Consider the following 25,824-nt stretch of genomic DNA (forward strand, 5'->3'; position numbering starts at 1 on the left):
CCCTGCTCATGAGACGTTTCCAGTCCTTCCTTTAACCACAGCGGTGTTCATTTGACGTTGATCAGCAAGTTTGAAGCAAATCCACAGCAAATCCTCTGCTCAGGCATTCAGGTTTGTGCTCAGACGTCTGATTAAATTTCCCATTTGCAAGGAAAATTCCTGCCTGGAAAATTGCTGCTGCACACGCATCCACAAGGTGAAATCTAGCATTACTCCTGCATCTACTGTCACATTAAAAATAATGAAGAGCTCTGGAACTTTAGTTATGATGTTTCTCCATCTGGAGTCAGAGCTGGAATCCATGCTGGTGGGCAGGAAATGTGTGGTTTCTTTGGTATGGACAGAAGTAATTGCTGTAAAGTTCTTGTAAATAGGCAGAAATAGGCCTTCACCTGCCTGACTGCCTGGCTTAAGGTTGTAGGGTTTTTGTTGCTGTATTTTTTCCTCTCCTACTGGCATGGGTCACAGTAAACTCCTCCAGTGAGCCTGTATCCTGCTCCAAAAAGCAATTTTGGCAAGTGACTGCCTACTTAGTCGTATATCATTCTTCATACACCATTAGCATAGTGGCTTGTGTATTGCATTTAAATAGCTCTTGTTTCCATTGCAAATATGAAGTTCCCCAAGCCAGATTTTGTAGGCTTTGTTACTAGGAACAGCTCTTTTGAGATGTCAAAATAATAAAAAATACTGTCAGCTCCTGTCAGCACTTCTGCAGCTGATGTCGATTCAGAGGGTTGGCCATGTCCTCCGCCGGGTGCCTGGCTCCTCAAGCAGTGTCATCTTTTGGAAGCCTTAAGCTCAGTCCATTCCAGGTCTGGCTGCTGTGCTAGGAGCAACAACACCATAAAGCAGATAGTATTCCTTAAATCTTTTTTTTTTTTTTCCCCCTTGAAACATTGCATAGGCAGTAAAATATAGAAACCTTTATTATTCCACTTCTCTGCCTTGCCACTGAGCCTTAACTTTGACAAATAGTAGCAGAAATAAAATTTTACATGCTGGAAACGGTTATGTGATGTTTTATTTTAGAAAAACTTTGTGTCAGTGGTGCTTTCGTGTCACTGAGGGAAGTGGTACCTTATCTTCTTCCAGGATTTTGTGTTCAATACACTGGCTTTGTAGCAATGGACAGAATGTATTCTAACTGATCAATTAATCAGCAGAAAACCAATCATTATGGAAAGCAAAAGCATCTTTTTACATTCCAAGTTTTTTGTTTTAATATGTTCCCCCAAATCATTAATCTGTTGCGACAAACTGTTGTAGGAAGCTGCATTTCTGAAAAATCACCCATGTTAGTAGTGGTGGTGTTGAGGTGCTCGCTGCTCCATAATGGGTGATCAATTCTGTTCTGGTTTAGTTACAATTAGGGATTGTAAGGGATTGTCCTATCAATGTTGTTCTGTAGTGCTCGTGGCTTTCTCGTGGTTGCATATGTACCACCCTAAGGTATTTGGATTACCATCTGCAAGAATGTTTGTCTGCGGGGAAGCAGAAAGGGCACGTTTCTGAAAGCTGCCGGTCACAGTTGTTCCACTATGTTGGGGAAGAAGAGGAGGGAGAGGAAAAGAAAGTAGTCCTGCAGAAAGGAAAACAGACTTCCAGGCTCTCTTTAGTATTTCAAACAGAAGTCCAGCCCAGCCCCACTGGAGAAATATCAGCTTACCACGCTCTATTAATGATCCTTGAGCTTCACCTATCTCCTGACAAGCATTTTGAACTGACTCGCTTTGCACATCCTTTTGTGGCCTTGATGTATTCTCAAAGAGGAGCTGTTTCTGTGTTTGCATTACTCTTGCCTAAACCTGTTTCCCAAATTCTTGTGAAATCCCCACTGCACGTACAGCAGGAGGCTGGATAGTAGCGCTGTGTCAGACTTGGTAATTCCCAATATCCCTCATCTTGCAAACAAACCAGTTGCTTATGAAAGTTTAAAAGGAGCAGAGTAGAACATAGGTAATGCAGTTAAATATTTTCGGTATTTGAATTAGGGGTGTCTGTTTCCCAAAAATCTGAAACAAGAATTTAATTTCTAACTGAAATTTATTTTGTGATGTGAATAAAATTTTGTGAAAGACCATCTGTAGCCTTAGGAAGATAAATCTGATGGAGCCAAGTCGATTGATTTCACAGTTCCAATTACTGAAAGTCAAATGTTTTCACTTGGTGCTACTGAATGTAAAGGCTAAAAACTAAAACCATTTCACTATTTGCTCCTTCTCTAGAATGACAAGTTCTCTTGCAGCAACAAGTCATTTGTGGCCCCTTCTCCAATGTACTGATATCCGCTTTATGTAGTAATGTAAAGTTTAAGGTAAATTTCTGTCTTCTTTTTTTTCTTAAGTTGACAGCAACCTGAAGGTACTGCATTTATTTCTAGGAAATATCATGTGAGTGGAAGGCGTGGGTTAACATGAATTTTGTGTTGAAAGGCCACCTCCTTGCTACACGCAAGAAATCCTGCCCTCAGCACCAGGTGATTTTTTTCCTGTAATCACTCAAACTCCCCTTGGAGCTGCCCCTGAGGAAATCTGCAGCGAGTGCTACTTCTGCTTGGAAGACAAAACTTAGCGCGAGGGTGTTCACATCATTCTTTTCTGCCTCCATTTCCACCTCTGGCATTCAGGTTTCCCACCTCATTCAGAAATGTCACTGGCAAACGCCAACAGCCCTAGGTCTGCACTGGAGCAAGGCTTTTATCTAGGTAAAATGGGATGGACTGAGGTAGCTGCTAACTAACTACAGCCCATTTTCACCGTGAGCAGGTCTTTTCCTTTACTTTCTGCTGAGAGCACTTGCTCAGTGGTCACGAATACATTTATTTCAGAACAAAACTCCAGCTTGAATAGATGCTGCCTAGTGAGCTAACACCTTTGAGCTCACCCAGTCTAGAGGTTCAGTGTGGCTTTCCTGGGTGCTGTGCAGATGGGTGCTCTTCACTGAAGAGCTGGATGCCAGCTTGGGGGCTCACCCCCCTGTTACCTCCCTTTCCTGCTTTTTCTCCCAGTTGGTCACACGCTGACAGCAGCAGTCAGCCATGGCTTTAGGCACCTGTCTGGTTTCAGACATGGAAGGAAAACTTCAGCATCGTAATGATGGCCATTTCTTAATCCTCACAAGTCAAACCAGAAAAGCTGGCAGTATGGTTGGGGTGATCCTGGTTGTGTCTCACTCTTCTCAGCTTGAGAAGCAGCTGCATAAAGAGCAAAGCAAAACTGCTTCAGTGAGCCACCTCCTGTGGCTCTTCTGCAGTGCGCTCATCCCGGGCGACTGACACATGCTGAGTGTGTGGAGCAGCTTTTGGTTCTGCTATCAGGGTTTCTTTTAAATAATTTGTTTTGATGGAGGAAGAATTGTTAGCTATCCGCTGGCTGATGACTTGAAATTAAAACTGGGAGAAAGCAACAACCAAGTCTTGACACCTCACCAGTGTGGGCAGTGGTTCCGTAGCTGTATTGCTGCTGCTGTTGGTCACACTTTGACCTTTAATCACACTTTGACCCTTCCTGCAGAGTATAATGAAGCTATGATTTGCTCCTGGACTTTGATTTTATCTTTGTTCTGAACAGTTTTTGCTGTGAAGGGGAACCCCTGGCTCCCAAGTTAAAGATGAAGTGGTCACGTTACTCACAGGCACTCCTTAGTAGAGACCATCTGTATCCACAGTGCATAGGTCTGTGCTCACATCTTTTCTAGGCATCTAGCAAGTCCCCAAAATGATTTTTAGGGTAATTTTTAGGTAAAGATACCTGAAATAAGTTGACAGCTGTGTCACTGTTGTCAGCATTGTGATTTTAGCATGAAAGCAAGTATGGATGCAGAGAGGTGAGAGGGGGTGTTGGGTGCCACAATTGCTGGCTCACTGTTTGAGGGAACTGAACTTAGCATGGGTTTTTCTTGTATGGTCTATAAAGAGCAATACTTGAAGCAAATTATGCACGGAAATACCTCCCTTTTTCTGTCAAGGGAGCAAATTACTTCTTTCCAAAAGACAGGATGCTGAGCTTCCCTCTGTGTATGAGGGTGACTGAGGACCAACAATCCATATTGGACCGTGGAGCGGAGATTTTGACAGTTCGGACGCAGCCTTTGCTCTTTTACCTGGGCAAATTCCCCACGGTTGTGCTGTGGTCATGGCAATTAGGGCTGCACGGTGACCTCTTGATGTGTGCTCTGGTTCCCTAAAGGAATCCTGAGCGGTGCCTGCTTTGCTCCCCGATGTACTCAGCTCGCTAGACACGTCTCTGTGTGTTATCAAAGCGTGTTTGCTCTGATGTCTGGGAGGTGAGCTTCTGCGGATGTGACCCAGCATCCACACAGGGGTAATAGCGTATTCGTGGAAGGCAGGGATGCCTTTCAGATAGATGTTTGCCTCTGGAATTCAACGAGGTTTCAGTTTTTTTTGTCATCGTTGGGATACAGCTGGCAGTGATGTGCAGCTTTAAGCGTTCGGGTTGAATTTTGTCAGTAATTTGTCAGAAATTACGAAGCCTTTGCACTTCTGGTGTTGCTCTTTCACTTTTTCAGGTCATATTTTTCAAGTGATTACCTGTAAACAATCTCTGTAGCAAAGAGTTTAAAAACCTAGTGCACCTGAATAGATGTAATTTCCTCTAATTGCTGCAGTGCACGAAGCATTTAACCAACGCTGTGCAAAACTGGCAGCTGGGGAATGCCTGGAGGAAGACAGGCTGTCACCAGGGTGACCCAGGATGCGGTGTGTGTTTATTTTCACTTAGAACGAGCCTCTGTAGGGCCCAGGGGTCTTATGAGATGTGGGAAACTTGAGAAGAAACCATTGTCCTGGCTAAACCCTATGGAAATGCATGCACATCATGTTGTTCCTGATGGTGTCGTTCATTTCACTCCTGGTCAGTCAGCATCAGGAGGGTCTCTGAGTTTTGGGAGGATGCTTTCCAGGAGGTCCTGGCTTGTTGTGTAAAGGTTATGAGCACTGCTCAGACCTGGAGCTTATGCATCAGTAGTGTTGATTGATGTAAACGGTTTGTTTCCTTCTTTCCAACACGAAGGAAAGATGTTCTCGTGCTGTAGTTGACTTTCTCTGAAGTTATTCTTCCTGGCCTACCACAGATGATCTCTTTTTCCTGTTATGTGCTTTCTGGTACAGATATGCCTTCCCTGAAATCATCTTGTTCGTGTAGCTTCCTCTTCCTCACAACAGTCGTTTATAGGAGTCAAGGCACTGCGTGGTGTCCTGTGTCATTAAAAAGCACTGAAAATGGAAAAGTGAGAGTTTTTGTATTCCCTTTTATTCTTCTGCTGTAACACCACTGCAGAGTGAAGTCCAGGTTCTCTTTCTCGGGCTTTTTCCATTTGGACCTGTATGTACATGTAGATTTGGGAACTGCTGGCTGATTGTAGGAGCTGGTGTTTAAACAGGCAGGTCATAGGCTTAGAAAGGGGAAGATTAGCCCTCCTGCTTGAAGAAAATGAGGAAATCTTTCTAAACATATTAAAATACAGGTGAGAATACAGCTAAATTATTCTGTTAGCTTATCAACAAATATAGCAAAATGAAACGTAAATAGTTGGTAAATCAATAATCTGATACATACTGTGTGTGGTTCTTAAATTATGACTTATTGTGTGGCTTTCCAGTGGAGATCTGCATGGTGTGTAACACACTATATATACACAGATAGTTTTATTTGAACCTGAATAACCTATATGAAGTTTGATCGTGTGTGCTTATTAAAATGTCTTGTGGTAAGTAGTAATCAATCGTAATAAATGGCACGTGTTGGGAGTCAGGTATAACTGCTCGGTGCCCACAGCAGCGTTCTGGGTTGCAGAAGCTTTCTGCAGGGTCTGTCAGATGGAGCTCATGTGCACAACTGGCTGGATTTAATTGCCTGGCCGTTTGCTGTTGGGCTCTGTGGTGCCACACGAGCTCTGAGCACCGTCTTTGGATGTATAATGAGCAAGACTGAAAAATGAGGTGTCCGGAGGTCTCTGCTATTATCTGCCAGAGCCAGTGATCGGAAGTGCACAAGACCTTTAGAGACAAGACTGGGAGGAAAAAGCAGCTTTAAATCACTCCAGGGAGAGCTTCATAAAGCGAGAACCCAGAGCAGTGCCTCTTTATTTTCAAAGCAGCGTACGCAGGCCGAGCTGCATGACTCTCATTAAGTTCATCTGAGTCATGCAGCTAAAGCCCCATGCAATGTTTTGAAAATGCAGGGCATAAAAGCGGTCTTAAACAGACATCTGGGCTTCTCTCCAATTTTCCAGCGATAACTTCTGATGCATGCCGTTCATAAAGCATCACCCGTGGGCTAAATTATTAAACTACAGAACTTCTTGCAGCAGCCTTTAAAGTCAGATTTATCAAAAAAATTTGTGTGCACTCTTGGGCAACCCGTGCTGACCACAAGACCTTTATGCTTTTGAAGTGTGTTAACCTTTCCCTCCCATCCCCTCCTACTTTTCACTTGTCTTTTGGCTTCTTGAAGTTCTCACCAGGTACGGGTTTGAAGCCTCTGTTCTGCTTCTAGTTTTGTAGGGAGAAAGTGCCCTCTCTTTGCTGGTTCCTCTGTCTCGGGTGACGTTGTGTACAAGACGGATGCCAGCATGGGAATACCACACCTTGTAAGAGTTGAAGGTCCTTTGCTGGTGGTCAGTTTCCTGTCTTTTGTATATTTATGGTGATGGGAAAGAAGTGATGTTAGTAACTCTTTAGAAGCTTAATTTAAAAAATAAATAAGTCTCAGTCACAAGGAAACGATCCAATTCACTTCTTTTATAGAAGGCCTTTTTAAAGAAGGTTAGGTTTTGTCTTCAAATACCAGCAGCTAAGTTGTTTATAGTTAACTGGTTATTTTAAGAATTCCAGAAACGTAACTCAGCTTTTGCTCAGTTGGAAGTGTGGGAGGAATCACTAAGAAGTGAAAAGATGAGCTACCTGCTCCACTTTTACACAGGTGTCTTCTGAGGCTTTCTAACACTGGGGTTTAACAACTCGCCTGTAACATCTGTAATTTTGGTGAGTTGATTGCAAGGCATGCAGAGCAAGTTAGAAGAGAAATACGTCTGCAATGGCTGCTGGCAGTTAGGAACACTTCCAGCCATGAGGAATAGCTAGCACTATGCTGTTGTGAAATACTTGTGGTGATTTATTTTGCAGCTCAGGATTTGCTTCAAGATGTGTTGTTCATCTTTATAAAACACCGAAGTTGTTGGCTGCTCTTCTCTCAGCACAGCACTAGATTCACTGTGCTGGATTAGAAATAACCTTGGAAGGTTTCAGAATTTCCATACCAAGCAAAGCAACTCTTCTGTGGGCTGTGCATTATGGCATATCTGAGAGACCTCAACACTGACACTGAATGCAGTTAAAGCCTCTAACTATGGATGTTCTTTTTCCTCATCTGTTAATTTTTGGAGGAAATTAATCCAGCAGTTTGGAGAACATTTTGTTTTAATTATGGCTTAACCTGCAGATTTTTTCCCCCACAATGGATAAAAGTTGATTTTAGAGTTGAATAATACCCAGATGTACACGATACTGTGAACTTGCCACAGAACATGCACGTTCTTTACTTGCCTTGACCCAGCTGCTTTTTTCTTCTTCATCATCTTTTTTTTTGTTTGTTTGTTTGTTTGTTTTCTTCATGGGAAACTCAAAGTTTTCTATTTCTTCAGAGAAGCACCCCATTTTTCATGAAAAATAACCCAACAGCAGCCTTGGCAACTCCTCGCTTTTTAAAATCTCTGGTTGTCAATACTCATTGCGTATTTGACACTGGGCAGAAGGTAAAAGCTTCTATGGTGACCTGTTTTCTTCTGTGTGGTCTGTTTCTTGCTATCCCAGCTTGAAGTCTGGAAACAAGTAAAATGGTTGCACTGTAGTTCCAGGGGCAGGGTGGTGGTTTTAGCTGAAGGTTGAAATAACTTGTGCTCTGTTTCAGCAGCATGAAAAATATTTTGATCCCAAAGAGGGCAAGCTGATTGTAGGGTAATTGAGATGATTAAAATCCAGCTGCTGTAGCTTTTATGTTAAAAAATGTTTCCTAACTTGTCAAATCCTCTTTGCTTCAAGAAGAAACTATTCAGTGGTCTTCAAATGGGACATTGTAGTATCTCAGCGCAAGGAACACGTGTTCGCGATAGAACCTGATACTAACAACACAGACAGGGCAGAGAACGGCTCTTTGGGGATGATTGAAGGTGCCAAGGATCAAACCTTTGAACACCAGCCCCTTGCAATGGACTCGCAGGCTTGTGCAGCCCAGGAATTGGCTGCATCACACGTGGGCAGTTCGGAGGCTGGGGCTTTTCCTCAGTGTTATTTCCAGCGTTGACAGTGGAAAAAACCTTGGAATGGCAAGGTGACTGATGCGAGTAACCACTTGCTATCCTCAATTTATCTGAAGAGCCAGCACTGTGGCAGTGAAAAATGGGTTGTATAGAGTTTCTGGGGATTAGGATATATTAAGAAAGACTAAAAGAAAAGCTCGGGGTTAAAAAGCAATCATTTATTAAATAATTCACCTGAAAAAAATCCTGGGTTGCTAAGGGTGGAAGAGCCTAGATATAAATTCTGGACATAATTCCATAGCAGTAGTTGGACATGGCAGTACGTGGTGATAAATTCTCTGCTGTTAGAATTGAGCAGCTGAGACAGATCCCAGTGTAAAGTGGTTTAAGGTTTCTTCTAGTGTTTGAGTAGTACAAGTGAAATAATAAGCTTTTTCCCCACCTCTCAACCTTCAGTGGTGAAATCCCCAAGCAGTGAAGCAAAGGCTATTTCTGACATCCTCTCTCTCCTCATGCAGCCATCCAAACTATAAACAAATGTTCTCCTGCCTGCCATACGAGCTCGCCTGCACAAGGAAGTTACAGTGGTTTAACTGTGATGCGATTGTAAATCCCCTTAAATTGGTTCCAAATGTTGTGTGAGCACTCTAAGCCTGATTTGAACTGAAATGGTAGTCCGGATAGCTTGTTCTGCGGACTTAAAACCTGCATTTTAAGTTAATTTGGCTGATTGTTGTGCCACAGGATGGAAGACATGCTCTAAAATGAAACATTAAATCAGTGTCTGCTGCGATATCCGATTTGGAGCTGAGATGATTCTTCCCAAGAAAGCGCTCCTGTGCGACTGGAGGCTGGGAGAGCCACATGCAGTAAAAGACTTGTTTCCTTTGTTTAATGCCAGGTGGGTCTCCAGCGTCTTTTGGAGGACCAATAAATACGCTGTGTTTTCAGTTCTTACAGGGAACTGACCATCAGGCTCACAGACGTGGGCTGGCTGTGTCCGTCCTGCTGTTAGCACCCCGAGGAGCAGCAAGCTGACAGTCCCGTGGGCCTCTGTGCTTGGTCTGAGTAGACCAGGTATGGTTCTGTTGGTTTGTTGTTTGGGCTTGGAAATGCCATAAAGAATGAGGTCAGTGTTTAGAGCATGAGTGACAGCCCGTGTCATGGATATAGGGCAAGATGAGAGGATATTTCAGGGTACAAAGCCCGCCAGGAGAGCTTGAAGGGTTGCATGGGATGAGGGTACTGAATTTCAGACTAGCTGTGGGCCATGTGCAGTGAAAAGCATTTTCAGAGCTTAAATGCTTTTGCCTTGGGAGAAATATGCCTAGAGTAAAAGTCTCTCTCTCTTATCACATTGCATTCTTTAGAAAAAAAATATCTTTTTCCATCCTTGCCTGAAAACATTTGTAGGGGATTTGGGATGCCACTCTGCCCTGCCTTCTAGTTAGAGCCAGTAAAATCTTCTGTGAGCAAGGTGTTCAGTATTGCTTTATTTGTAAGGGCGTAAGAGGAAACAGCAAAAGCACCAAGAAGCAGAGCTGCTGTAGGTAACTACACAGGCAAGGTGCAGGAGAGCTGGGACATCCACAGAGCTGGATATTTGCAAATTCTGGGTGAGTAGCTGGAAACTGCCTGGTTTGTGCTCTTCCCTAGGTATTGGCATGCACTTACTGATGAAGATAGCTAACTAGGTCAGATGAGACTCCAGCCTGAGTGGGTTTTACTGTCCTGATGTGCAGAATTAGCACCTGTAGCTCCTCTATTTGAAGGCTGCATCCCTGCCCATGGCAGGGGGGTTGGAGTTAGATGACCTTGAAGGTCCCTTCCAACCTGAGCCATGCTGTGCTTCTGTGGTAACTGAGGTGCTCCTTCAGGGAGCCGAGCACTTTCTCTTATAAACAAGATCTTAGTGAGGGCTGCTCCATGCTTCCAAGGAGAAAAGGAATGATAATGCAGATCACCAAACAAGTCCCCGTGCAGCTGACTACTCTTATTTCCTTACATATTAACGGCTGGTTACCTTCAATCTACACGATGTGCAAAGATGTATGCTGTTCCTATCTAGAAATGAGGGCGAATGCATTAGGAATAAAACTATAACTATGACTTACTTACATTTTCAAGTTTTCTTAGAGAATAATGTCATTTGGAGCCTCTGCTGTCCTCTGAAGAGCTCATTAAGAAGGAGTAAATATGCATCTCATCTGCATATAATTAATTTGGCTTGCAGCTGGGCAGTATATACATATTCCCACTTGCATACCTGAAGTGTGTTTCATATGAGTCTAGTTCTGGAGCACAAGTGGTGTTGGAGGCCTGGGAGGTACTTGCACAGTAACTAGAGTTGTACTGTTCTGTGTAGATTAATGAATCACAGTATGGATGCTTTCTGTGCCTCTTTCCCTGCTGCCTCTTGTCTCCTGCATTAAAACCCAGCAATATTCCTGCCCTATACTGTTGTAGCTATTCCACTCAGGACATGAATTTCCCATTGTATTCGTACTATCTTGGGGGTCACATACAAGTAGTATTTTCACAGTTTATAGTTATCTGCCAAATTTTCAAGTAAGCTTGTCCGTGGCTTCTTTTTCTTTATAATTTTTTTGTGTGTGTGTTGCTTAAAAAGTGACAAATGCAACTTCATTCTCAGAGTTAGTACTTAGGTTTGAGCTTAGGCAGTGCCAGCATTGGTAGACCTTACTCCCGTGTCCTGCTAGGTGCCATCTCGGATTTTCTTTGAGCGTAACCACTCAGTCTCAGTGTGTTTTTGTGGGACTTGGTAAAAAGCCACACAAATCAGAGGACGTGTCCTGACCCATGTCCAGAGGCAACTTGTTGTTCATTTGTGGTGAAGTCTTTTCCCAGCAGGCAGGTGACGGTGCATAAGTTAGCTTGCTCTGGTTAAAAAATCACTGGCAAAAACACTGAAACTAACGGTTGGTTTGTAGCAAACATTGCCAGTCTGCCATGAAGTCTCTTTTTTGGAGATTTGTTCACAAAGAGCAGCTCTCTGCTGCTTGCTTGGCGTATTGGATCGTAGTGTACCACGCTGTCCCAAAGCCATGTACTGAAATCTTGTAGATTTGGACCGAGCTCAAGAAACACATGAATGCATTGTATGAACTCCTAGGTTTTAATCACCTACGATCTTGTTTTTAGCTTCATTCATTTTCTTTGTACGCAGTTCTATCAGAAGATATAGCACACGATTTAAGAGCACAGTAAGAATTTCTTCGTATGTGGAGCAGTGAGAGAAATGTAACCGCGTTTGAAAACAAGTTCAAACATTATTTCTGTGCAGTGAGAAGTACATCAGTAAGTAATTTGCCCGTGAAATGATTGCGTGTGTTTCATGTGCTGCTTATTTTGGCAAAATGTACGTGTAGGATCTAAGGCTTTTAGCCTTAGCCAGCACACAAAGAAGTAAATTCAGTCTTAATTTACCAAGGTTGCATATATTTTTTGACAGGAGAGATGTGGCAAGGAGAGCAGGAGAGGTGCCTTTTGTTACTTGGTCTTGGAGACTTTAGGGACGAGGTAGCATGTTCAAAAATAAAATGGTAAATCCTATCTATTTTAGGTTGTCCTACTGACCAAGAAAATGGTTGTATTAATAAAAATAGCATAAATGTGAGCTGATGGGTACTGGGGAGCTTTTCAGACTAGTGTGTCCTGGTAGTTTGAGGCTAGAAGGTAGTGTCTGTGTGGCAGGAGTTTGCTGTTGTCGGTATGACAGAAGACGAGCTGCAGTTTCTGTAGTGCTCTGGTGTTCCTGTTGCTAATTTTTCTGTTTTCCTTGGGTTCCAAGCTGTCAGAAGACTTTATGTAAACATCTTGGAAAAAGCAGCTTAATTCGAGGGCGTACAGAGCCTGAATTTTATTTCACAGGGAGAAAGGTGGGAAGCGTAGACTTGCAAGGGGAAATTGGCAGTTCATGTAGCTGTAATAGGGAATCCTGAGGGGCCTGCGGTTCCAGACCTAAAATGACCTTGCTACAGAGCAGCTCCTACACGCTTAATTCAGCAGCTCTGCAGAAGGATTCCTTTGTGATGACAAGAAAAGAAAGATCTGTGAACCTGCGTTTGTAAGCGTAACATAAGGGACTTCGGCAAATAAAAGTAAGAAGGGAAGGGATTGAAGTGAAGTGTCCTGTAAAATGGGAGCTGGAGAGTGACAGGTAAGGTCTCAGGCACCATCAGCTTTATTCAGACACTCGATTGAAGGAGTACTGGAAATGCATTTGGTCCTTGGAAATCTTAAAATCATTTTGATTACTGTAAGTCATTGCCTAGGTTCATATCGAAGACAGAACAGTGCACGATGGTATTGTTGCATGAAATGAATATTGATCTCCCTGTCACTTTTTAGTCTAGTGTCCTTTGCGCTATATGCAGATGTAAGTGGATGTACTTGTACGTGCATTGGGAAATTCTGAGCTTTATTAAGGTACACGTAGGCTAAAAGGGAACTGCCAACTCCCCAATCCTACAGGAAGAGGCAAACTTACCCAGTAACAGGGAACTAAATCCATCATCTGTGCCAGAATCCTGCTAGACAGAACACAGGAATACAAGAACAATATAAGAGCTTAAAACAGACTTTTGTAAGATTGAATATAAGAATCTAGATGGTCTCGTAGAACTCAGCAAAGAGAAGATAGTGCTTAAGAAGAGAAAATAAAATCATCAGTCTTAGTATATTCTTTTGTTTTGCTCAGGTCATTACTGTTACTGGATTTGGTCTGGTACTGGTGCAGTATCTTCACAATCCTGAGGTACTGTATTGATGGTGTTGTTGCACAAACACCCTGCCACAGTAAAAGCATCAGTTACCAATAAATTGTCCTTAACATACAGCGTCTGTCATCCGGACCTAGGATTAAGCAGAGTAGTAGTACCATTTTCTTAATAACAGCATTCTGTGCAGTTCTTTCTCTACTTTAACATCCTGCTAACCGCTGGCTAACCTAAGCAGTGCTCCCAGATTCCAAGCTGTCCTTACTGCATGTCCCTGTGCTCTTGTAAGGCCATCAGAGGTACTCCATGAGTGAGCACTTGCTCTGGGTTGTTTCGTTTAGTTAACTGGAGGTGAGAAATGGATACTGTGAGTTCAAAAAACAGGTTGCTTGTTAGTCACCTCAGGGCTTGTATATATGTGTGTGAGAGGGAAAATGTGTGCTAGGTGAAGGGCTGCTCCAGCCTGAGGGGGAGTAAGGACCATACCAGCAGTGCCTGAGATACAGCTCCACCAGGGTACTGGGTCCCAATGTGCATATTTAGATGGCTGTTTCATTATTTTTTTGACATCTCCTCTTTTTCCTTCTCAAACACTTATTTTTTTTGAGATTTTTTGGAGCCACAGTTGTGTTCGAGCTTCTGGTCTTTGGATGTTCTTGTTGCTCTATGGGGTATGCTGAAACGTTTTGTTGTGCACAGCTCTGGGGTGATTTGCTTTGCTCAGGCTGCAGCAGGCCCCTCGTGCACAGCCCAGGTGTGCAGAACCTGGGTGTTTTCAGCCTCGCTTTTGACACGTGGCATTATCAGGCTTCACTCACACAGCGGTGTGCCTTGTTGGCATTCCTTTCACTTGAATTAACATTCAAGTTAAACTTGCGTTTATCGTCCATTTATTTCAGCACTAGAGAACAAATTAAGAGTAGGAAACAGAAAGCACTTCTATTGCTTTATCGCTGGTTAAAGATCCCACTTAGCTTCAGAAAAGCCAGCGGGTCATTTAAAACCATGTAATAGCATGTCCTTATCTTTTTATGCGAGATGTGGGTCAATTACACAGCTGCAAGAGTTGTATCAGGACCAGGCTGGAGTGATTACATGCTGAGGAGATACAGGAAATTCTCATTAATACGTGCCAAGCTATTAATGGTGATCTTGTACTTCTTGGTTCCATGGTGATGTGCGAGGAGCCAGGGGTAGTTAAAGAAGTTGATCGGGCAAATCCAGGAGGTGGGGGAAAAAAGAGAGAACCGTACATTACTGAATTGGCTCTGACTGCTGTGTGCAGGGTGCATCCTGGTACAAGAAAGCCAGGGATCTCCTGGAAAGAGTCCAGCGGAGGGCCACAAAGATGAAACAGGGCCTGGAGCATCTTCCCTGTGAGGAAAGGCTGAGAGACCTGGGCCTGTTCAGCCTGGAGAAGACTGAGAGGGGATCTTACCAATATTTACAAATATCTTAAGTGTGGGAGACAGAGGGATTGGGCCAACCTCTTTTCAGTGGTTTGTGGGGACAGGACAAGGGACAGTGGCCACAAGATGCAGCACAGGAAGATCCACACCAGCACGTGAAAAAACTTCTTCATGGTGAGGGTGACGGAGCACTGGGACAGGCTGCACAGGGAGGTTGTGGAGTCTCCTTCTCTGGAGATATTCAAGGCCCGTCTGGACGCCTACCTGGGCAGCCTGCTCTAGGGAACCTGCTTTGGCAGGGGGTTGGACCTGATGGTCTCCTGAGGTCCCTTCCAACCCCTACAGTTCTGTGATTTGTAGGACTGGCTTTGTAGGATAATGATGAGCATCTTCCCAGCATCATCACTTTTAATGGTCTTGTGCCGACTGTGGCTTCAGATCCTCTTGACCATGCAGGGATGCTCAGGCTCTTTATTGTGATGGGGCTCAACTGACCTATCCTGGGCAGTGCTTTTTTTTTTTTTCTCATCTGATTGTTAAAAAGTCAGCGTGGGAGTCCTGTCACCTCTAGGATGTCACGTCTGTACATGATGAGACGATCCCAGCAGCAGGTTCCTCGATACCTCAGGAAATGTAAGGCAGGATGAAAAATACGTTCAGAATAGAGCCAAGTCTATTTGTAAAAGGGAAATGTTTTGAGGAACTGCTACACTTAACCACATCTTATGGCAAGTGCAGCAGACCTTTGACACCACAGGCCATTTCTAATTGCCTTATCCTGGGTTTGCTTCCGCAGTAATTAGTGATGGAAAAATGTGAAATCCCTAGAAGACTTCATGCGAAGAGGTGGGAAAATATCCTGCCCTTTCTACACTCCATTCCATCAGGCTAAAAAAAAAAAAAAAGTCAGAATAGAACAAAATCTAGCTGAGAGCTGTAATGGGCTGCCTCTTCATTTAGCCAGTGATGTAAATAATTAAATGCCCAATTTGGCACACTGATTACATGTCCACGTAACTCAAAGAACACACACAACACACAAAACACAATGAAAAACCCACCTCACTGTGACAAAATGGAGGTTTGCGTGGTCTGCTACGTTTTGCTGTTTTTTAAGCATATTAATCCATATATCAGGGCCAAACATTGCTGAAAGAGCCAATCTCACGTCTTAATGCCTTGTTCCTCTGGTAGGTACTGTGCAGTCATCTGCTGACGTTTGTTTCTTGAGGCAAGAAACAAGGCTGTTACCTAACAGGGACCACTGAGAAGAAATACCTAGAGAGGTTTGCTAATTTTTATTTAATTTTCAGATCTGAAGAATTACTCTGAGGAGCTGTAAGATGCTTTTCATGGCCCTCTGCCTTCTGTTCTGCCCCATGCTCACCTTTCCTGCTGAATGTGAGGCATGCTTTTTAGGAAGGATGTTGACACTTGGTCAGTCGGTAAAGCGAAACATGGAACCAATGTATATGAGGCAGAAAAACAAATTCTCTGCATATGCTTCTTGGACAAGCGGGGAAAGATCAAGCTGAAAAAAAAAACGGTGCTCTTTATTATGCTAAAGTTAAAAAAAAAAAAAAAAAAAAAGTATTCGTAGTCAGCAGTAGGAGAAATAACAGCTGTTCAGGCTTATTTAATAAATTAGTGTTTAAAATCAGGAAATCTCTGTTGTATTGGTTGCTTTGATATCAGTTTATCTGACCAAGCTTTTCAGTAAATGCATAGGGTTTTTTTGGTTTTGTTGTTTTTTCTTTTTTAATGAGAGCATTTTAATGAGCAGCATGCAACTTTTAAAATAATTGTTAAGATTGGCAGGGAAGATGGGAGATGATTTTCAAGGTAAGGGTGCACTTGTTTGGGCTGCATAGGCCCAGAGAAAATGCTTTCCAGTTGAAAAATATAGGGCTGTTTTTCCACATGCAGTTAATGGGGGGAAATATTCCTTGGCAGACCAAGTCTCGGGCAGACATGCCTACTCTGTCAAATCTTATTAATAAGGCTCTCTACCTATATTATGAAATTGGTGCTGTACCTTCTCTAATGAAGGGATTATTTTAAGGCCATGTGCATTTGAGCAGGAATAAGAGCCTTGCATTGAGAGAGACATCTGTAATGAGAGCTTTTTAATCAGGATACATTATTAATGAACTGCACAGGAGATGCACAAACCTTCTTTATTAGGCAAACTGTAAATGAGCCTATTTGGTAAGAACATGCAAAAATGTGTGTGTGTGTGCTACGAGAGGATATTTTGAAAATCTAACTCATTTCTGAATAGTAAAGGCATCCAGTCCGGCTATAATTGGTGCCTGTGGCAATTGTTGATACCCTGCCTACATTAGCTTTCTGTGCCCTTTAGCGGAATTGGGAAAACATTCCTAGCACTCGTTAAGCTGCCTATTATCAAGACATCATAAATATACACGTTTAGAATAGATGATTTTCTATCCCAGTGCCTTAGAGCAGTTAAATAAATTAGTTCCTACTATTTCAAGCATTAATGTTGCGGTAATTATGCATGAAGCAATAATGCAATTAAAATTGCCTTCCAACTTGCTCAAGTGGGAATATTTTCTGAAAATAATACTTGATTTTTTCTCAAAATACACTCCAGAGCAGGTGGATGGCCTTTGTGGCTCAAAATAATGGCAGTGCAGACTGTTTTACCTCGAGATCCTCAGTTTGCCTGCAGCTCAAGTCAATATTAACCAAGTATTACCATCTGTTGGCTTTTGTTGACCTCTGGAAGGAGGCAGCAGTCTGACTTATTTTTTTTCTACTCTATTTTTTTTTTTTTCTCCTTCTCTAGTGGCAAAATGCCCACATCACAGCTGGCACGGAGTGCTGCGGCAGTGGGGGTTCATATGTAAAGAATGCAGGCACACTTCAAGGCAGGAAATGTGGGCTGTTTTTCAGTTTGCAACATGTTCCACTTTCTTTGTGTACAATACCTACTGGTTTCAGATCTTTGCAATATCAGCTATAATGAAGTGCAGTAATATATCAGCCCAGCTTTCAGCTTTAGGTCTGAATTTCTTTACATTTAAATTGGACCTGTTGTTCTTTGGGAGAAAAATATGTATTTTGTAGCTGAGTTACAAATAAGCTTTTCCAGCTTTTTGGCAGTCAGGTAATAGTTCAAGTGAACAAGTTTCTTTTTTTCCAGCCAGAAAAGCAGTTTAATGACTTTGGGTCCATTTGTTCATAGCAGTGCTGTAGCTGAGAGTTGAGCCCTGCAAACCCCTGGAGCTTGGCAAGCCAGGCAGACTTGGCAAATCCTCCTACCAGCTTACCAAGTCTGAGTCAAGCATGGGTTCTTGCAACTTCAAATATATTTGGTGTATTTTGTTAACAGGAATATTGAGGTGGAGTGGTGTTTTTTTTTTTTTCTTTGCTGACCTTAAAGAATGCCATGCTCTCTTTACAAACAGCTGCTGCTGAAGCTGTGCATGACAGTTTATGGCTTGTGTTAAATGCCAAATAAATGTGTATTTTATGCAGAGAATATAACTTGTTGTTCTTGACAGTGAGATATTAAGGAACCGCATGACATTCTTTCTGTCGATTGGCATTCCATAATGTGAATCTCTGGAAAAGATGAGCATCGCTGTTATTTTTGGTGCAGCGTAACCACGACAGCTATTGCCCGGTGCTGAGAGCACGGTGCAAGCTGTCTGCTGGGAGCATTTGGAGTGTGCTCCTTTCTGATTGCCACCTGTGTGAATCCTGCCAAAAGGAAAACTAGTTCAAGTTCAGATCTTGAATCAGTGCAACAGTTAAGTTAGCTGGTAGCCACCTAAATCATAGCTGCTTTGAAATAAGGGCAGTGCGTTTCTGTAGACGATTCCCTCAAGATCAGAAGAGACTTCAAAATGCTAAAGAATCTGATGCTTAAATACCTACCGCGGTCAGGCACATCCATCTCACTGTTCTCCTGTAGTGACTGAACTGATCTCAAGGGGCTTTTAGCAAGGTCTTAAATGAATTCTGCACCACCCAGTTTGGTAGGGCAGCTACTTTGTGGATTAGAAAAAATGGGGTTGAGAAGGGTGTATATTCACTCGTAATTGTGTATTCACTTCATTACTGCTAATACTTTTGTGGGAAATGTGAGTCAAAGATAGTAGCTTTGCCTGTTTGGGGGCTTCTTTCCTAACCATGGGTCAGCTACAGAAAATCTGACTGCTTTGTTTTACCCTCTCGATGGAAAATCAAGAATATTTGTTGCTGGTGAGTAGTTGGGGGAGGCTATGGCTTCAGGCAGGTTTCTGAAGTAGCATGAGCCAATATCATAAAAGGCCTCGACATTTGCCACCAGACCTTTGAAGTTTTGTTTTGCGCAGTGGGATCTAGAAAACTGAGCACAGCACAGGCTGCCAGCTGGGCAGGCAGGCTTCTGATTTGTGAGCTGCTTGTTTTTTAGGATTGGTGCACTTCGAGTTGCAATTAAGTGCAAGAAGCCTGGAGATGATAAATGCCTAGATCATAATTGCTAAATATCTGGGAGTCTGCTTCTTTGAAGCTTGGTTTCTTCCCAGGAGAAGCTGCCCTTAAGTTCCTTACTGCAGTGCCCCAAATGAATTGTGGTTTCTTTTCAGGACCTTAATGTCATCACTTTGTGCCCAAGATCTTTCATAGCTTTCATTTAAAGAGCTGAGGTATGCAGTTGGTTGAAACTCTCCAGGTCTGAGTGGGGCTGGGCAGCACGCTACTTGGGGCTGATAATGGGGTCTGGAGGGTGAGATTTGGAGACTGCGACCACAGCGAGTGCTGGTGGTGAAAGCAGAACTGATGGAAAAGAGTTCAGGTATAGAATATGGCTTCCTTCTGCCCTTTTCTCTGGCCCGAACTGGAGACATGATTGCTTAACCTTATTTAATTTAAAGTCATGCATGATTGACAACGTGAATGAAAGAGGAACTTGTTTTTTAGGAAGTGGCTACATTTTTTGTAGTTTATACAAGGTTGATGCATTTCAACTAACTGGAAATGGAATGGGCCTGCCGGCCCTTAAGGGTCACAGGGGCACTTGCAAACTACAGGCCGCAAGAAGGGCAGCAGGTACAGAAAAGTTCAAACTTCAGAACGAGGTAGGAACTCCCTGCTAGAAAGAACAGCTGAAAATTGGGGGGAGAGGGTAGAATTGTAGGAGTTAAGTCTGGCCTGCGGTGCAAGACACATCAATAAGAGCAAATAAGCTGAGATGAGCTGTTATTGGCTTTCACTGAAGAGTGGTAGTGCATTAGAGTGATTAATTTTAAATGAAAATGTTGATATAATAAATATATAAGAAATGCTGAAGAGGGTCAGAACAAAGATTTGACTAACCTGGTGGCTGATCCACTGTGAGCAGTGGTAGTTTCCTGACACACTCATCTGTTCTCTAGCTTTTCTTCCATGCTTTAAAAAAACAAAACAACAACAAAAAACCCACCACAGCATCGCCCAGCAGGCAATTCCATCTATCAACCACGTGTTGTGTGAAAACATTTCAGCTTTTCTTTTTTTTATGTAACCTGCTAATGTAACTTCTTGCTGCAGTGCCTGTTTGAATAGTTATTCATTATCCTTGTCAATCTTGTAAATATTTTAGTCTTCCCCTAGGTTTTCTCTGTCCCATGCTGAAGAGTCCCAGTCTGCTTACATACCATATCCATGAAAACAGTTGCAGGACTTGATGCAGTTGTCATATCTTCTCTCAACCTCTTTCCAAGTTATTTTTTATCCACTTTGGGTGAGAGCAAAGAAAAGACCAACTGCTGTGCAGTTAACTAATTGCTGCCTGAGGTATTTTGCTGTGGCAGACACTAATATTTTGCAAATTACATACGGGCCAGAGAACAAATGATGTTGGCATGGGAGTGCTGCTGTACATGACTGACAGTAGGGTGTCAGGAAAGATCCATCCATGGACTCTCCCACAGTGAAAAAGGGCATAGCCATGGGCATCACTTGACTCTTAACAGTACTTACTGTGTCCAATGCTATCTCAAATTGCCAAGTACATGTAAGACAAAATATGTTAAAAGTGGGGAAGAGGAGATGTTCCCCCACGCAGTGTTGAACTACAGTTTTAAACTAAGTGTCTTAGTGCACCATGGCACCCAGATGTAGAAGCGGACTTCGAAAGAGACTGTAGTCACAAACATTCACAGTACTCCTTTGGCAGATATTAAGTGCAGTGATTCAGATGCACTGGAAGAAAATAATTCTTTCCCTTATTCTTTCCTAAGCCTCTTTCAGTGCCCACTGACTGAGAAGGAAACTTTGTTCCACGTAGTGAAGCAGTTCTTAGTTCAAAAAGCTGCTTAAACAAAATAAAAGAAGTAGGGTGAAGGAAGTAGGTCCAATGAAATTCTGGAAAGGGAATTTACTTACTCAGTGCTTCTTACAGCAGTTAAGGATTGCTGCAGTACGGTCATCTCAGTTGGAAGGGAGCTCAGTGGCCAACCTGTCCAACCTCTTGTCTGAAGAGGTCAATGCTGAATTCAAACCAGGTTGCTCAGGGCTTGTCCAGTTGGGTTTTGTACACTGGGGAAGGGATGGAGACTCCCCAAGCATCTTCAGGCAACATCTTCCATTAACTCTTAAATCAATGTTTGTCAAATAATGGCTACATCATTTAGACAAGAACATTATAAAAATAACTAACATAACTGATAAATCAGTATCTCTAATTCTGGGACTGTAAATAAAACAGGACGTAAGCTGAACACAGCGTCCATCAGAACAGTTAGCATGAAAATTCTGGTATTTGGCTGTGATGGACACATGGTTAGCTCTGCTTCAAGCATTTTAATTTGCCAGCAACAAGACTTAAAATAATTTGGGGACATTTTTTTTAGTAATGATTCAAATACATCGAGTTGCTCCAACACGTGAGTATTTTATTTTAAATAAGCAGTACTCTGGCAGTATTTAATATGTAAAACTTAAGAAGAGAATAACTCTCTGGCACTGCTGATGATTATTTTTAGAGCATGACAAGCAGCTGTCTCCAGATGGTGGTCTGTGTTCCACATCTTCCTCGCCTACTGTAAATGGAAACATTTACCGCAGTAGTAATCTAAAGCTTCTTGTAACTTGTCTTTCTTTGTTTCAGCTTTGGTTTGCTTTCGTTAATGGATTTTCTGGGCAGATCTTATTTGAGCGATGGTGCATTGGTCTGTATAACGTGGTAAGTGCTACATGCTTTGACTTGATACTACTCAAGACCTGTATGTGTGTTGTGTCCCTTTTCTCCTAGGTAACTATCTGAATGTGTGTCAGGAAAGATGAGTTAATTTGTAAAAGCCATAGGAAAAAAAATAATCTTGGATGGTGTTTTTAATCACATTTTTGAAAATTTTGAAAAATGCCTTGAATATATACGTGCTTGGTGTAATATAACTTCCATAACATTCTGCACCTTTTGGATGAAATTTACTTTTCTCTTTGAAAGCATCTTTGGTCTCTTGTACTGAGCTATTTTACTGACTGCTCATGTTCAAAATAGATATCAAGTCTTAATCTTTGAGGGTTTTATTTTCTTATCTTTTTGTAGTACCTTACTGTCCCAGTGATTCTGGTCCCTGCAACAACATATTAAATATTTACTCCTATATAGTCAGTAAATACTGAAATCATCTTCTCGGACCCTGTGACAAGTAGATTCTCAGGGAAGCATCATGCAGACACTTTGGGTTGACTCTGTGTTGAGTTAGAGACAGAACTGGAAGAAGCAAAGCTGTGTCCTTCACCTGAACCAAGTGCAGGATATGGCAGTCCAGGAGAGCTTTCAAATTTTAGATGTGCTTTGCAGGGTCCCACACTGTACCATGCAGTTTTATCCCTATAATCAATAACATTGATTAAAACCTGGAGGAGCTCTAGGGCCAAGTTTAATTGCATACCTTAGACTTGTGCTGGTCTTTTCACTGGCGTGTTATATTTGTAACGTTACTGATGGCTGGCCTGGTGTCTGGTTTTATAAGCCATTATGACATTTTGTCAGTGTTGAAAAATCCTTTGCATTTCTCTTTGGAGGGAGGAAATTAAATTTTTTTCTTTAATCAGACTCATTCCAAATATATGGAAATATAGAAAAAGCCACCAAATTATCTCCATCACTGAGTAGTATTAATGGAAGCACTTCTGTCACATTGCTCTAATCTGAAAAATGATGGCACAAACCCTCATATGCCTTATGATTTTATATTCTTCCTGGAAGATATTAATTCAAGGATTTTCCACTCCCTCTTCACCCTCATTTCCTGACTGTTACAGTCTGTCATTCATATTTAGTAATTTGCATCTATTATCTTTAAACCTGATTTGATGGATCTACCTACCCTGCATATAAAACTCAAGGATGAGACTCCTCTTAGAGAATCAGTGGAGTAGAAATTAACCCTTATTTTATAAGGTTGGTATTTTCTAAAATTAGAACTGGTTCCATAGAATCATAAAGAATCAAGTACTGGTTAAGGTATTAGGGGCTTCTGTAACTTGGAGGAGTTAGGCTTTTAGGTGAGGTTTAATTCTTCTATTCCCTTCCATGTTGACTGACCCTCCATTTCATGAGTAGGCTTATTAAAATGCAGAGTGTAGGAAAACTTAATAGCGTTGCGATTCCAGCATTTGTACTGGTTCATACTGGAGGTTTACCTTAATTTAAAACCAAAAACAAACAAACAAACAAAAACTCATCTAGAAGACTGGTTTACATTAAATGGGAGTTGTCCCAGGAAATGTAAGAAACCTGGGGAAATATCTTAAAGCAATGTAAGAACAAGTCATGTTTTGGAATATATTGGTCTTAGTTTTAGTTCTCCCCCACCGCCTCTTCCAAGCCTGTTGGCAGTTTGACCGTCTGGTTTATCACTTTGTGAGCAAAGAAGTTGGATCTAGGGATGTAACGACTGATTCTCACTGGTGGCTGGCTCTCCAACTGCCAACACATTGCTGGTAGGAAACAGCTTCACAAACGTGAAGTGCATGCTAGAAACTGAACACTTCTCAAACTGTTACATATCTGCACGTAGGATTAGAAATGTTTTTTCAGGTATAAACTGTTAATGTAAAAGGCAATGCCTGAAGCTGAGCATTCAGACGTTCACACTGGTGGTATTTCCACTGTCTGCACTGCAGACTGCAAGAAACAGAGATACCCGAGGTGGCTTTGAATGAGCTGCCTCAGACCCTGGAAACACTGTAAGAAGAGACATGTGGGACTCAGCAGAGGCTAATTTGCTGTGCTTCTGGAAGAGAGCCCTATTGCTTCTCTTGGAAAGTGTCTGAGTCTTGATCATCCAAGCATCTACTCGTAGCACAGACATGCAGTGTGGTTAATTTTATCCTATCAGTTCCTGCCTGACTGGAGAATTCCTAAAGTACTGCAATAGAGAATGGCCATTGTTTTCCAGTGTATTTTTAATGTGATTTCCACATTTGCTTTGTTTATAAACTTAGCTTTTGTTTAGCTGCAATTGTAGCCATAAATATGCGAACCCATTCCTGCAAGGCTTTTTCAAATAATTACGTCTTTGCACTGTGATGTGTTTTACCCTCACTATTTAAGCTGGTACATCAGAAATTACTGATGGCTAACTTCTTGTGTTTAAGTTAATTGGTTAATCGTATGAATTTTATTTTATGCTTCTTTTCTTTGTAAGTCAATATCTGAGAGTTATGAATTGCTGAAATTCATGTTTGGGTTTGTTTGGACATTTGAAAATTATGTCAAATAACAAACGGGTTGGTAATGCTGAAGTGTCTGGGAATTTTGCTGTTATCTAGATTCTGAAATATCAGAAATCTATAAAACCAATAGCTACTTTTAATTAGCATTTGCTTGCTTTGCAGATTTTCACAGCATTGCCACCCTTCACTCTGGGAATTTTTGAGCGATCCTGTACTCAAGATAGCATGCTTAGATTTCCACAGCTATACAAAACCACTCAAAATGCAGATGGGTTCAACACAAGGGTAAGGGGGGAGTCTGTTTCTTTAAGAATAACATGAACATTTTTATTTTCTAGGTCTCCTTCATCACAAAAGAACTTATTCCACGCTGTTACTTCTGCTTTATACTAGGGTACTGCCACTGAGATCAAGACTGTTGTTTTCCAAGGGATTATATTTTGTTTTAAAATAAAAGAAAATCCTTGTTTTTAATTGAGGATTTTCAGGTTTGGCTTCAACAGAAAAACTGGTCCTGGTATATCCATCAACTTTGATTCCAAGTAACATTTGTATCTGAATATGACTTTCTAATTCACAACTACTAAAAAGTGGTGATTTTACCGTTTTCATAGAAACTGGCTAACCTCACCCAGATTTATTTAATGTAGAGATTGTTATCAAAATGTTCAATATTATAGAGCCTTTTCATTATTATTCTTTTCTTCTCTACTCTTATAGCTCTTTTAGAAAATAAAAAAAAAAATAATAATAATCTATTTTGATTTTTAGGTTTGAAAAACACATTTTGCTTAATTTTGCTATTTTGTATGGTAGAAAATGCTAGCAGTTTGAATTTTGAGTCTACTCCATAGCAGGAACATTTACATGTACTTCTGAGTCAGGGGAGCTGTAAGATTCCTTTGATTAGAGAGGAGGGAGGAAGAAATTGTAGAGTAGGTAAAGCTCTAGTTTGTGCAGAACTGCGTTATCTGTAAGCTTAAAAACCGCAAAGCGTAGAAAGTATTTGCCCATTAAAAGAAAATAGAACATTTCATGGTACTGAATTAGTCTTTTAAAATCTTTCTTTGAGGTAATTAAAAAAAGGTGGCTCCATCTGTTTGCTGTATTTTGATAAAGATCTTAAATTGCAAGTCTGCTCGCCTGTTATATTTTAACTTGTTAGAATAAGACCGTCCAAGTGGACTAGTGTTTTCTTGTGACAGAGCAGAAATTGTAGGAGGAAATGAATCCTACCAAAGTTTAGGTATTTCACTTCAGGAAAAACATCGTCTGACTCTAAACTACACAATGAAGCGTTTGTTGGGAGTTAGAGAGAGGTCAAGAGTTTTGGACTTCACTGACGACTTGGTTTGTTTTCCCTCAGGTTTTCTGGGGTCACTGCATCAATGCCCTGGTCCATTCCATCATTCTCTTCTGGTTTCCAATGAAAGTGCTGGAGCATGGTAACTGCTTCATTATTTCTTACGTCAGTAACTGATGTTCGGTCTTACAGAGCCAGTGTGTTTGCAGATTTGGAGGTCGTGACAAGTTCCAAGAAAATAATGCTGATAGACAGTTCAATAGACTATAGCTGCTGTTCTTGGCTGGTTATCTTGTGGCTTTCAGAGTTGATTCATATTTAACATAATTGTTGTTCATATAATAACTTTAATGCTTGAAAAATTAAACTACTGCTTTGTGAAAGTCTTACTTAAATTCTGAAAAGAGTC

The 25,824-nt window shown here is 41.7% G+C and overlaps 1 protein-coding gene across 5 annotated transcripts in view; it reads left to right on the forward strand.

Moving 5' to 3' along the window:
- ATP8A2 (ATPase phospholipid transporting 8A2) overlaps positions 1-25,824 on the forward strand; it is a 316,126-nt gene that overhangs the window by 185,236 nt on the left and 105,066 nt on the right. For all 5 annotated transcript variants that reach the window (XM_032208014.1, XM_032208013.1, XM_032208016.1 and 2 more), the window contains exons 28-30: positions 21,534-21,608; positions 24,275-24,397; positions 25,479-25,557. In XM_032208014.1, coding sequence (XP_032063905.1) covers positions 21,534-21,608; positions 24,275-24,397; positions 25,479-25,557 — 277 coding nt within the window. The remainder of the gene's footprint in view (positions 1-21,533; positions 21,609-24,274; positions 24,398-25,478; positions 25,558-25,824) is intronic.

This window comes from Aythya fuligula, chromosome 1 (assembly GCF_009819795.1).
Source record: "Aythya fuligula isolate bAytFul2 chromosome 1, bAytFul2.pri, whole genome shotgun sequence".
Lineage (NCBI taxonomy): Eukaryota > Metazoa > Chordata > Aves > Anseriformes > Anatidae > Aythya > Aythya fuligula.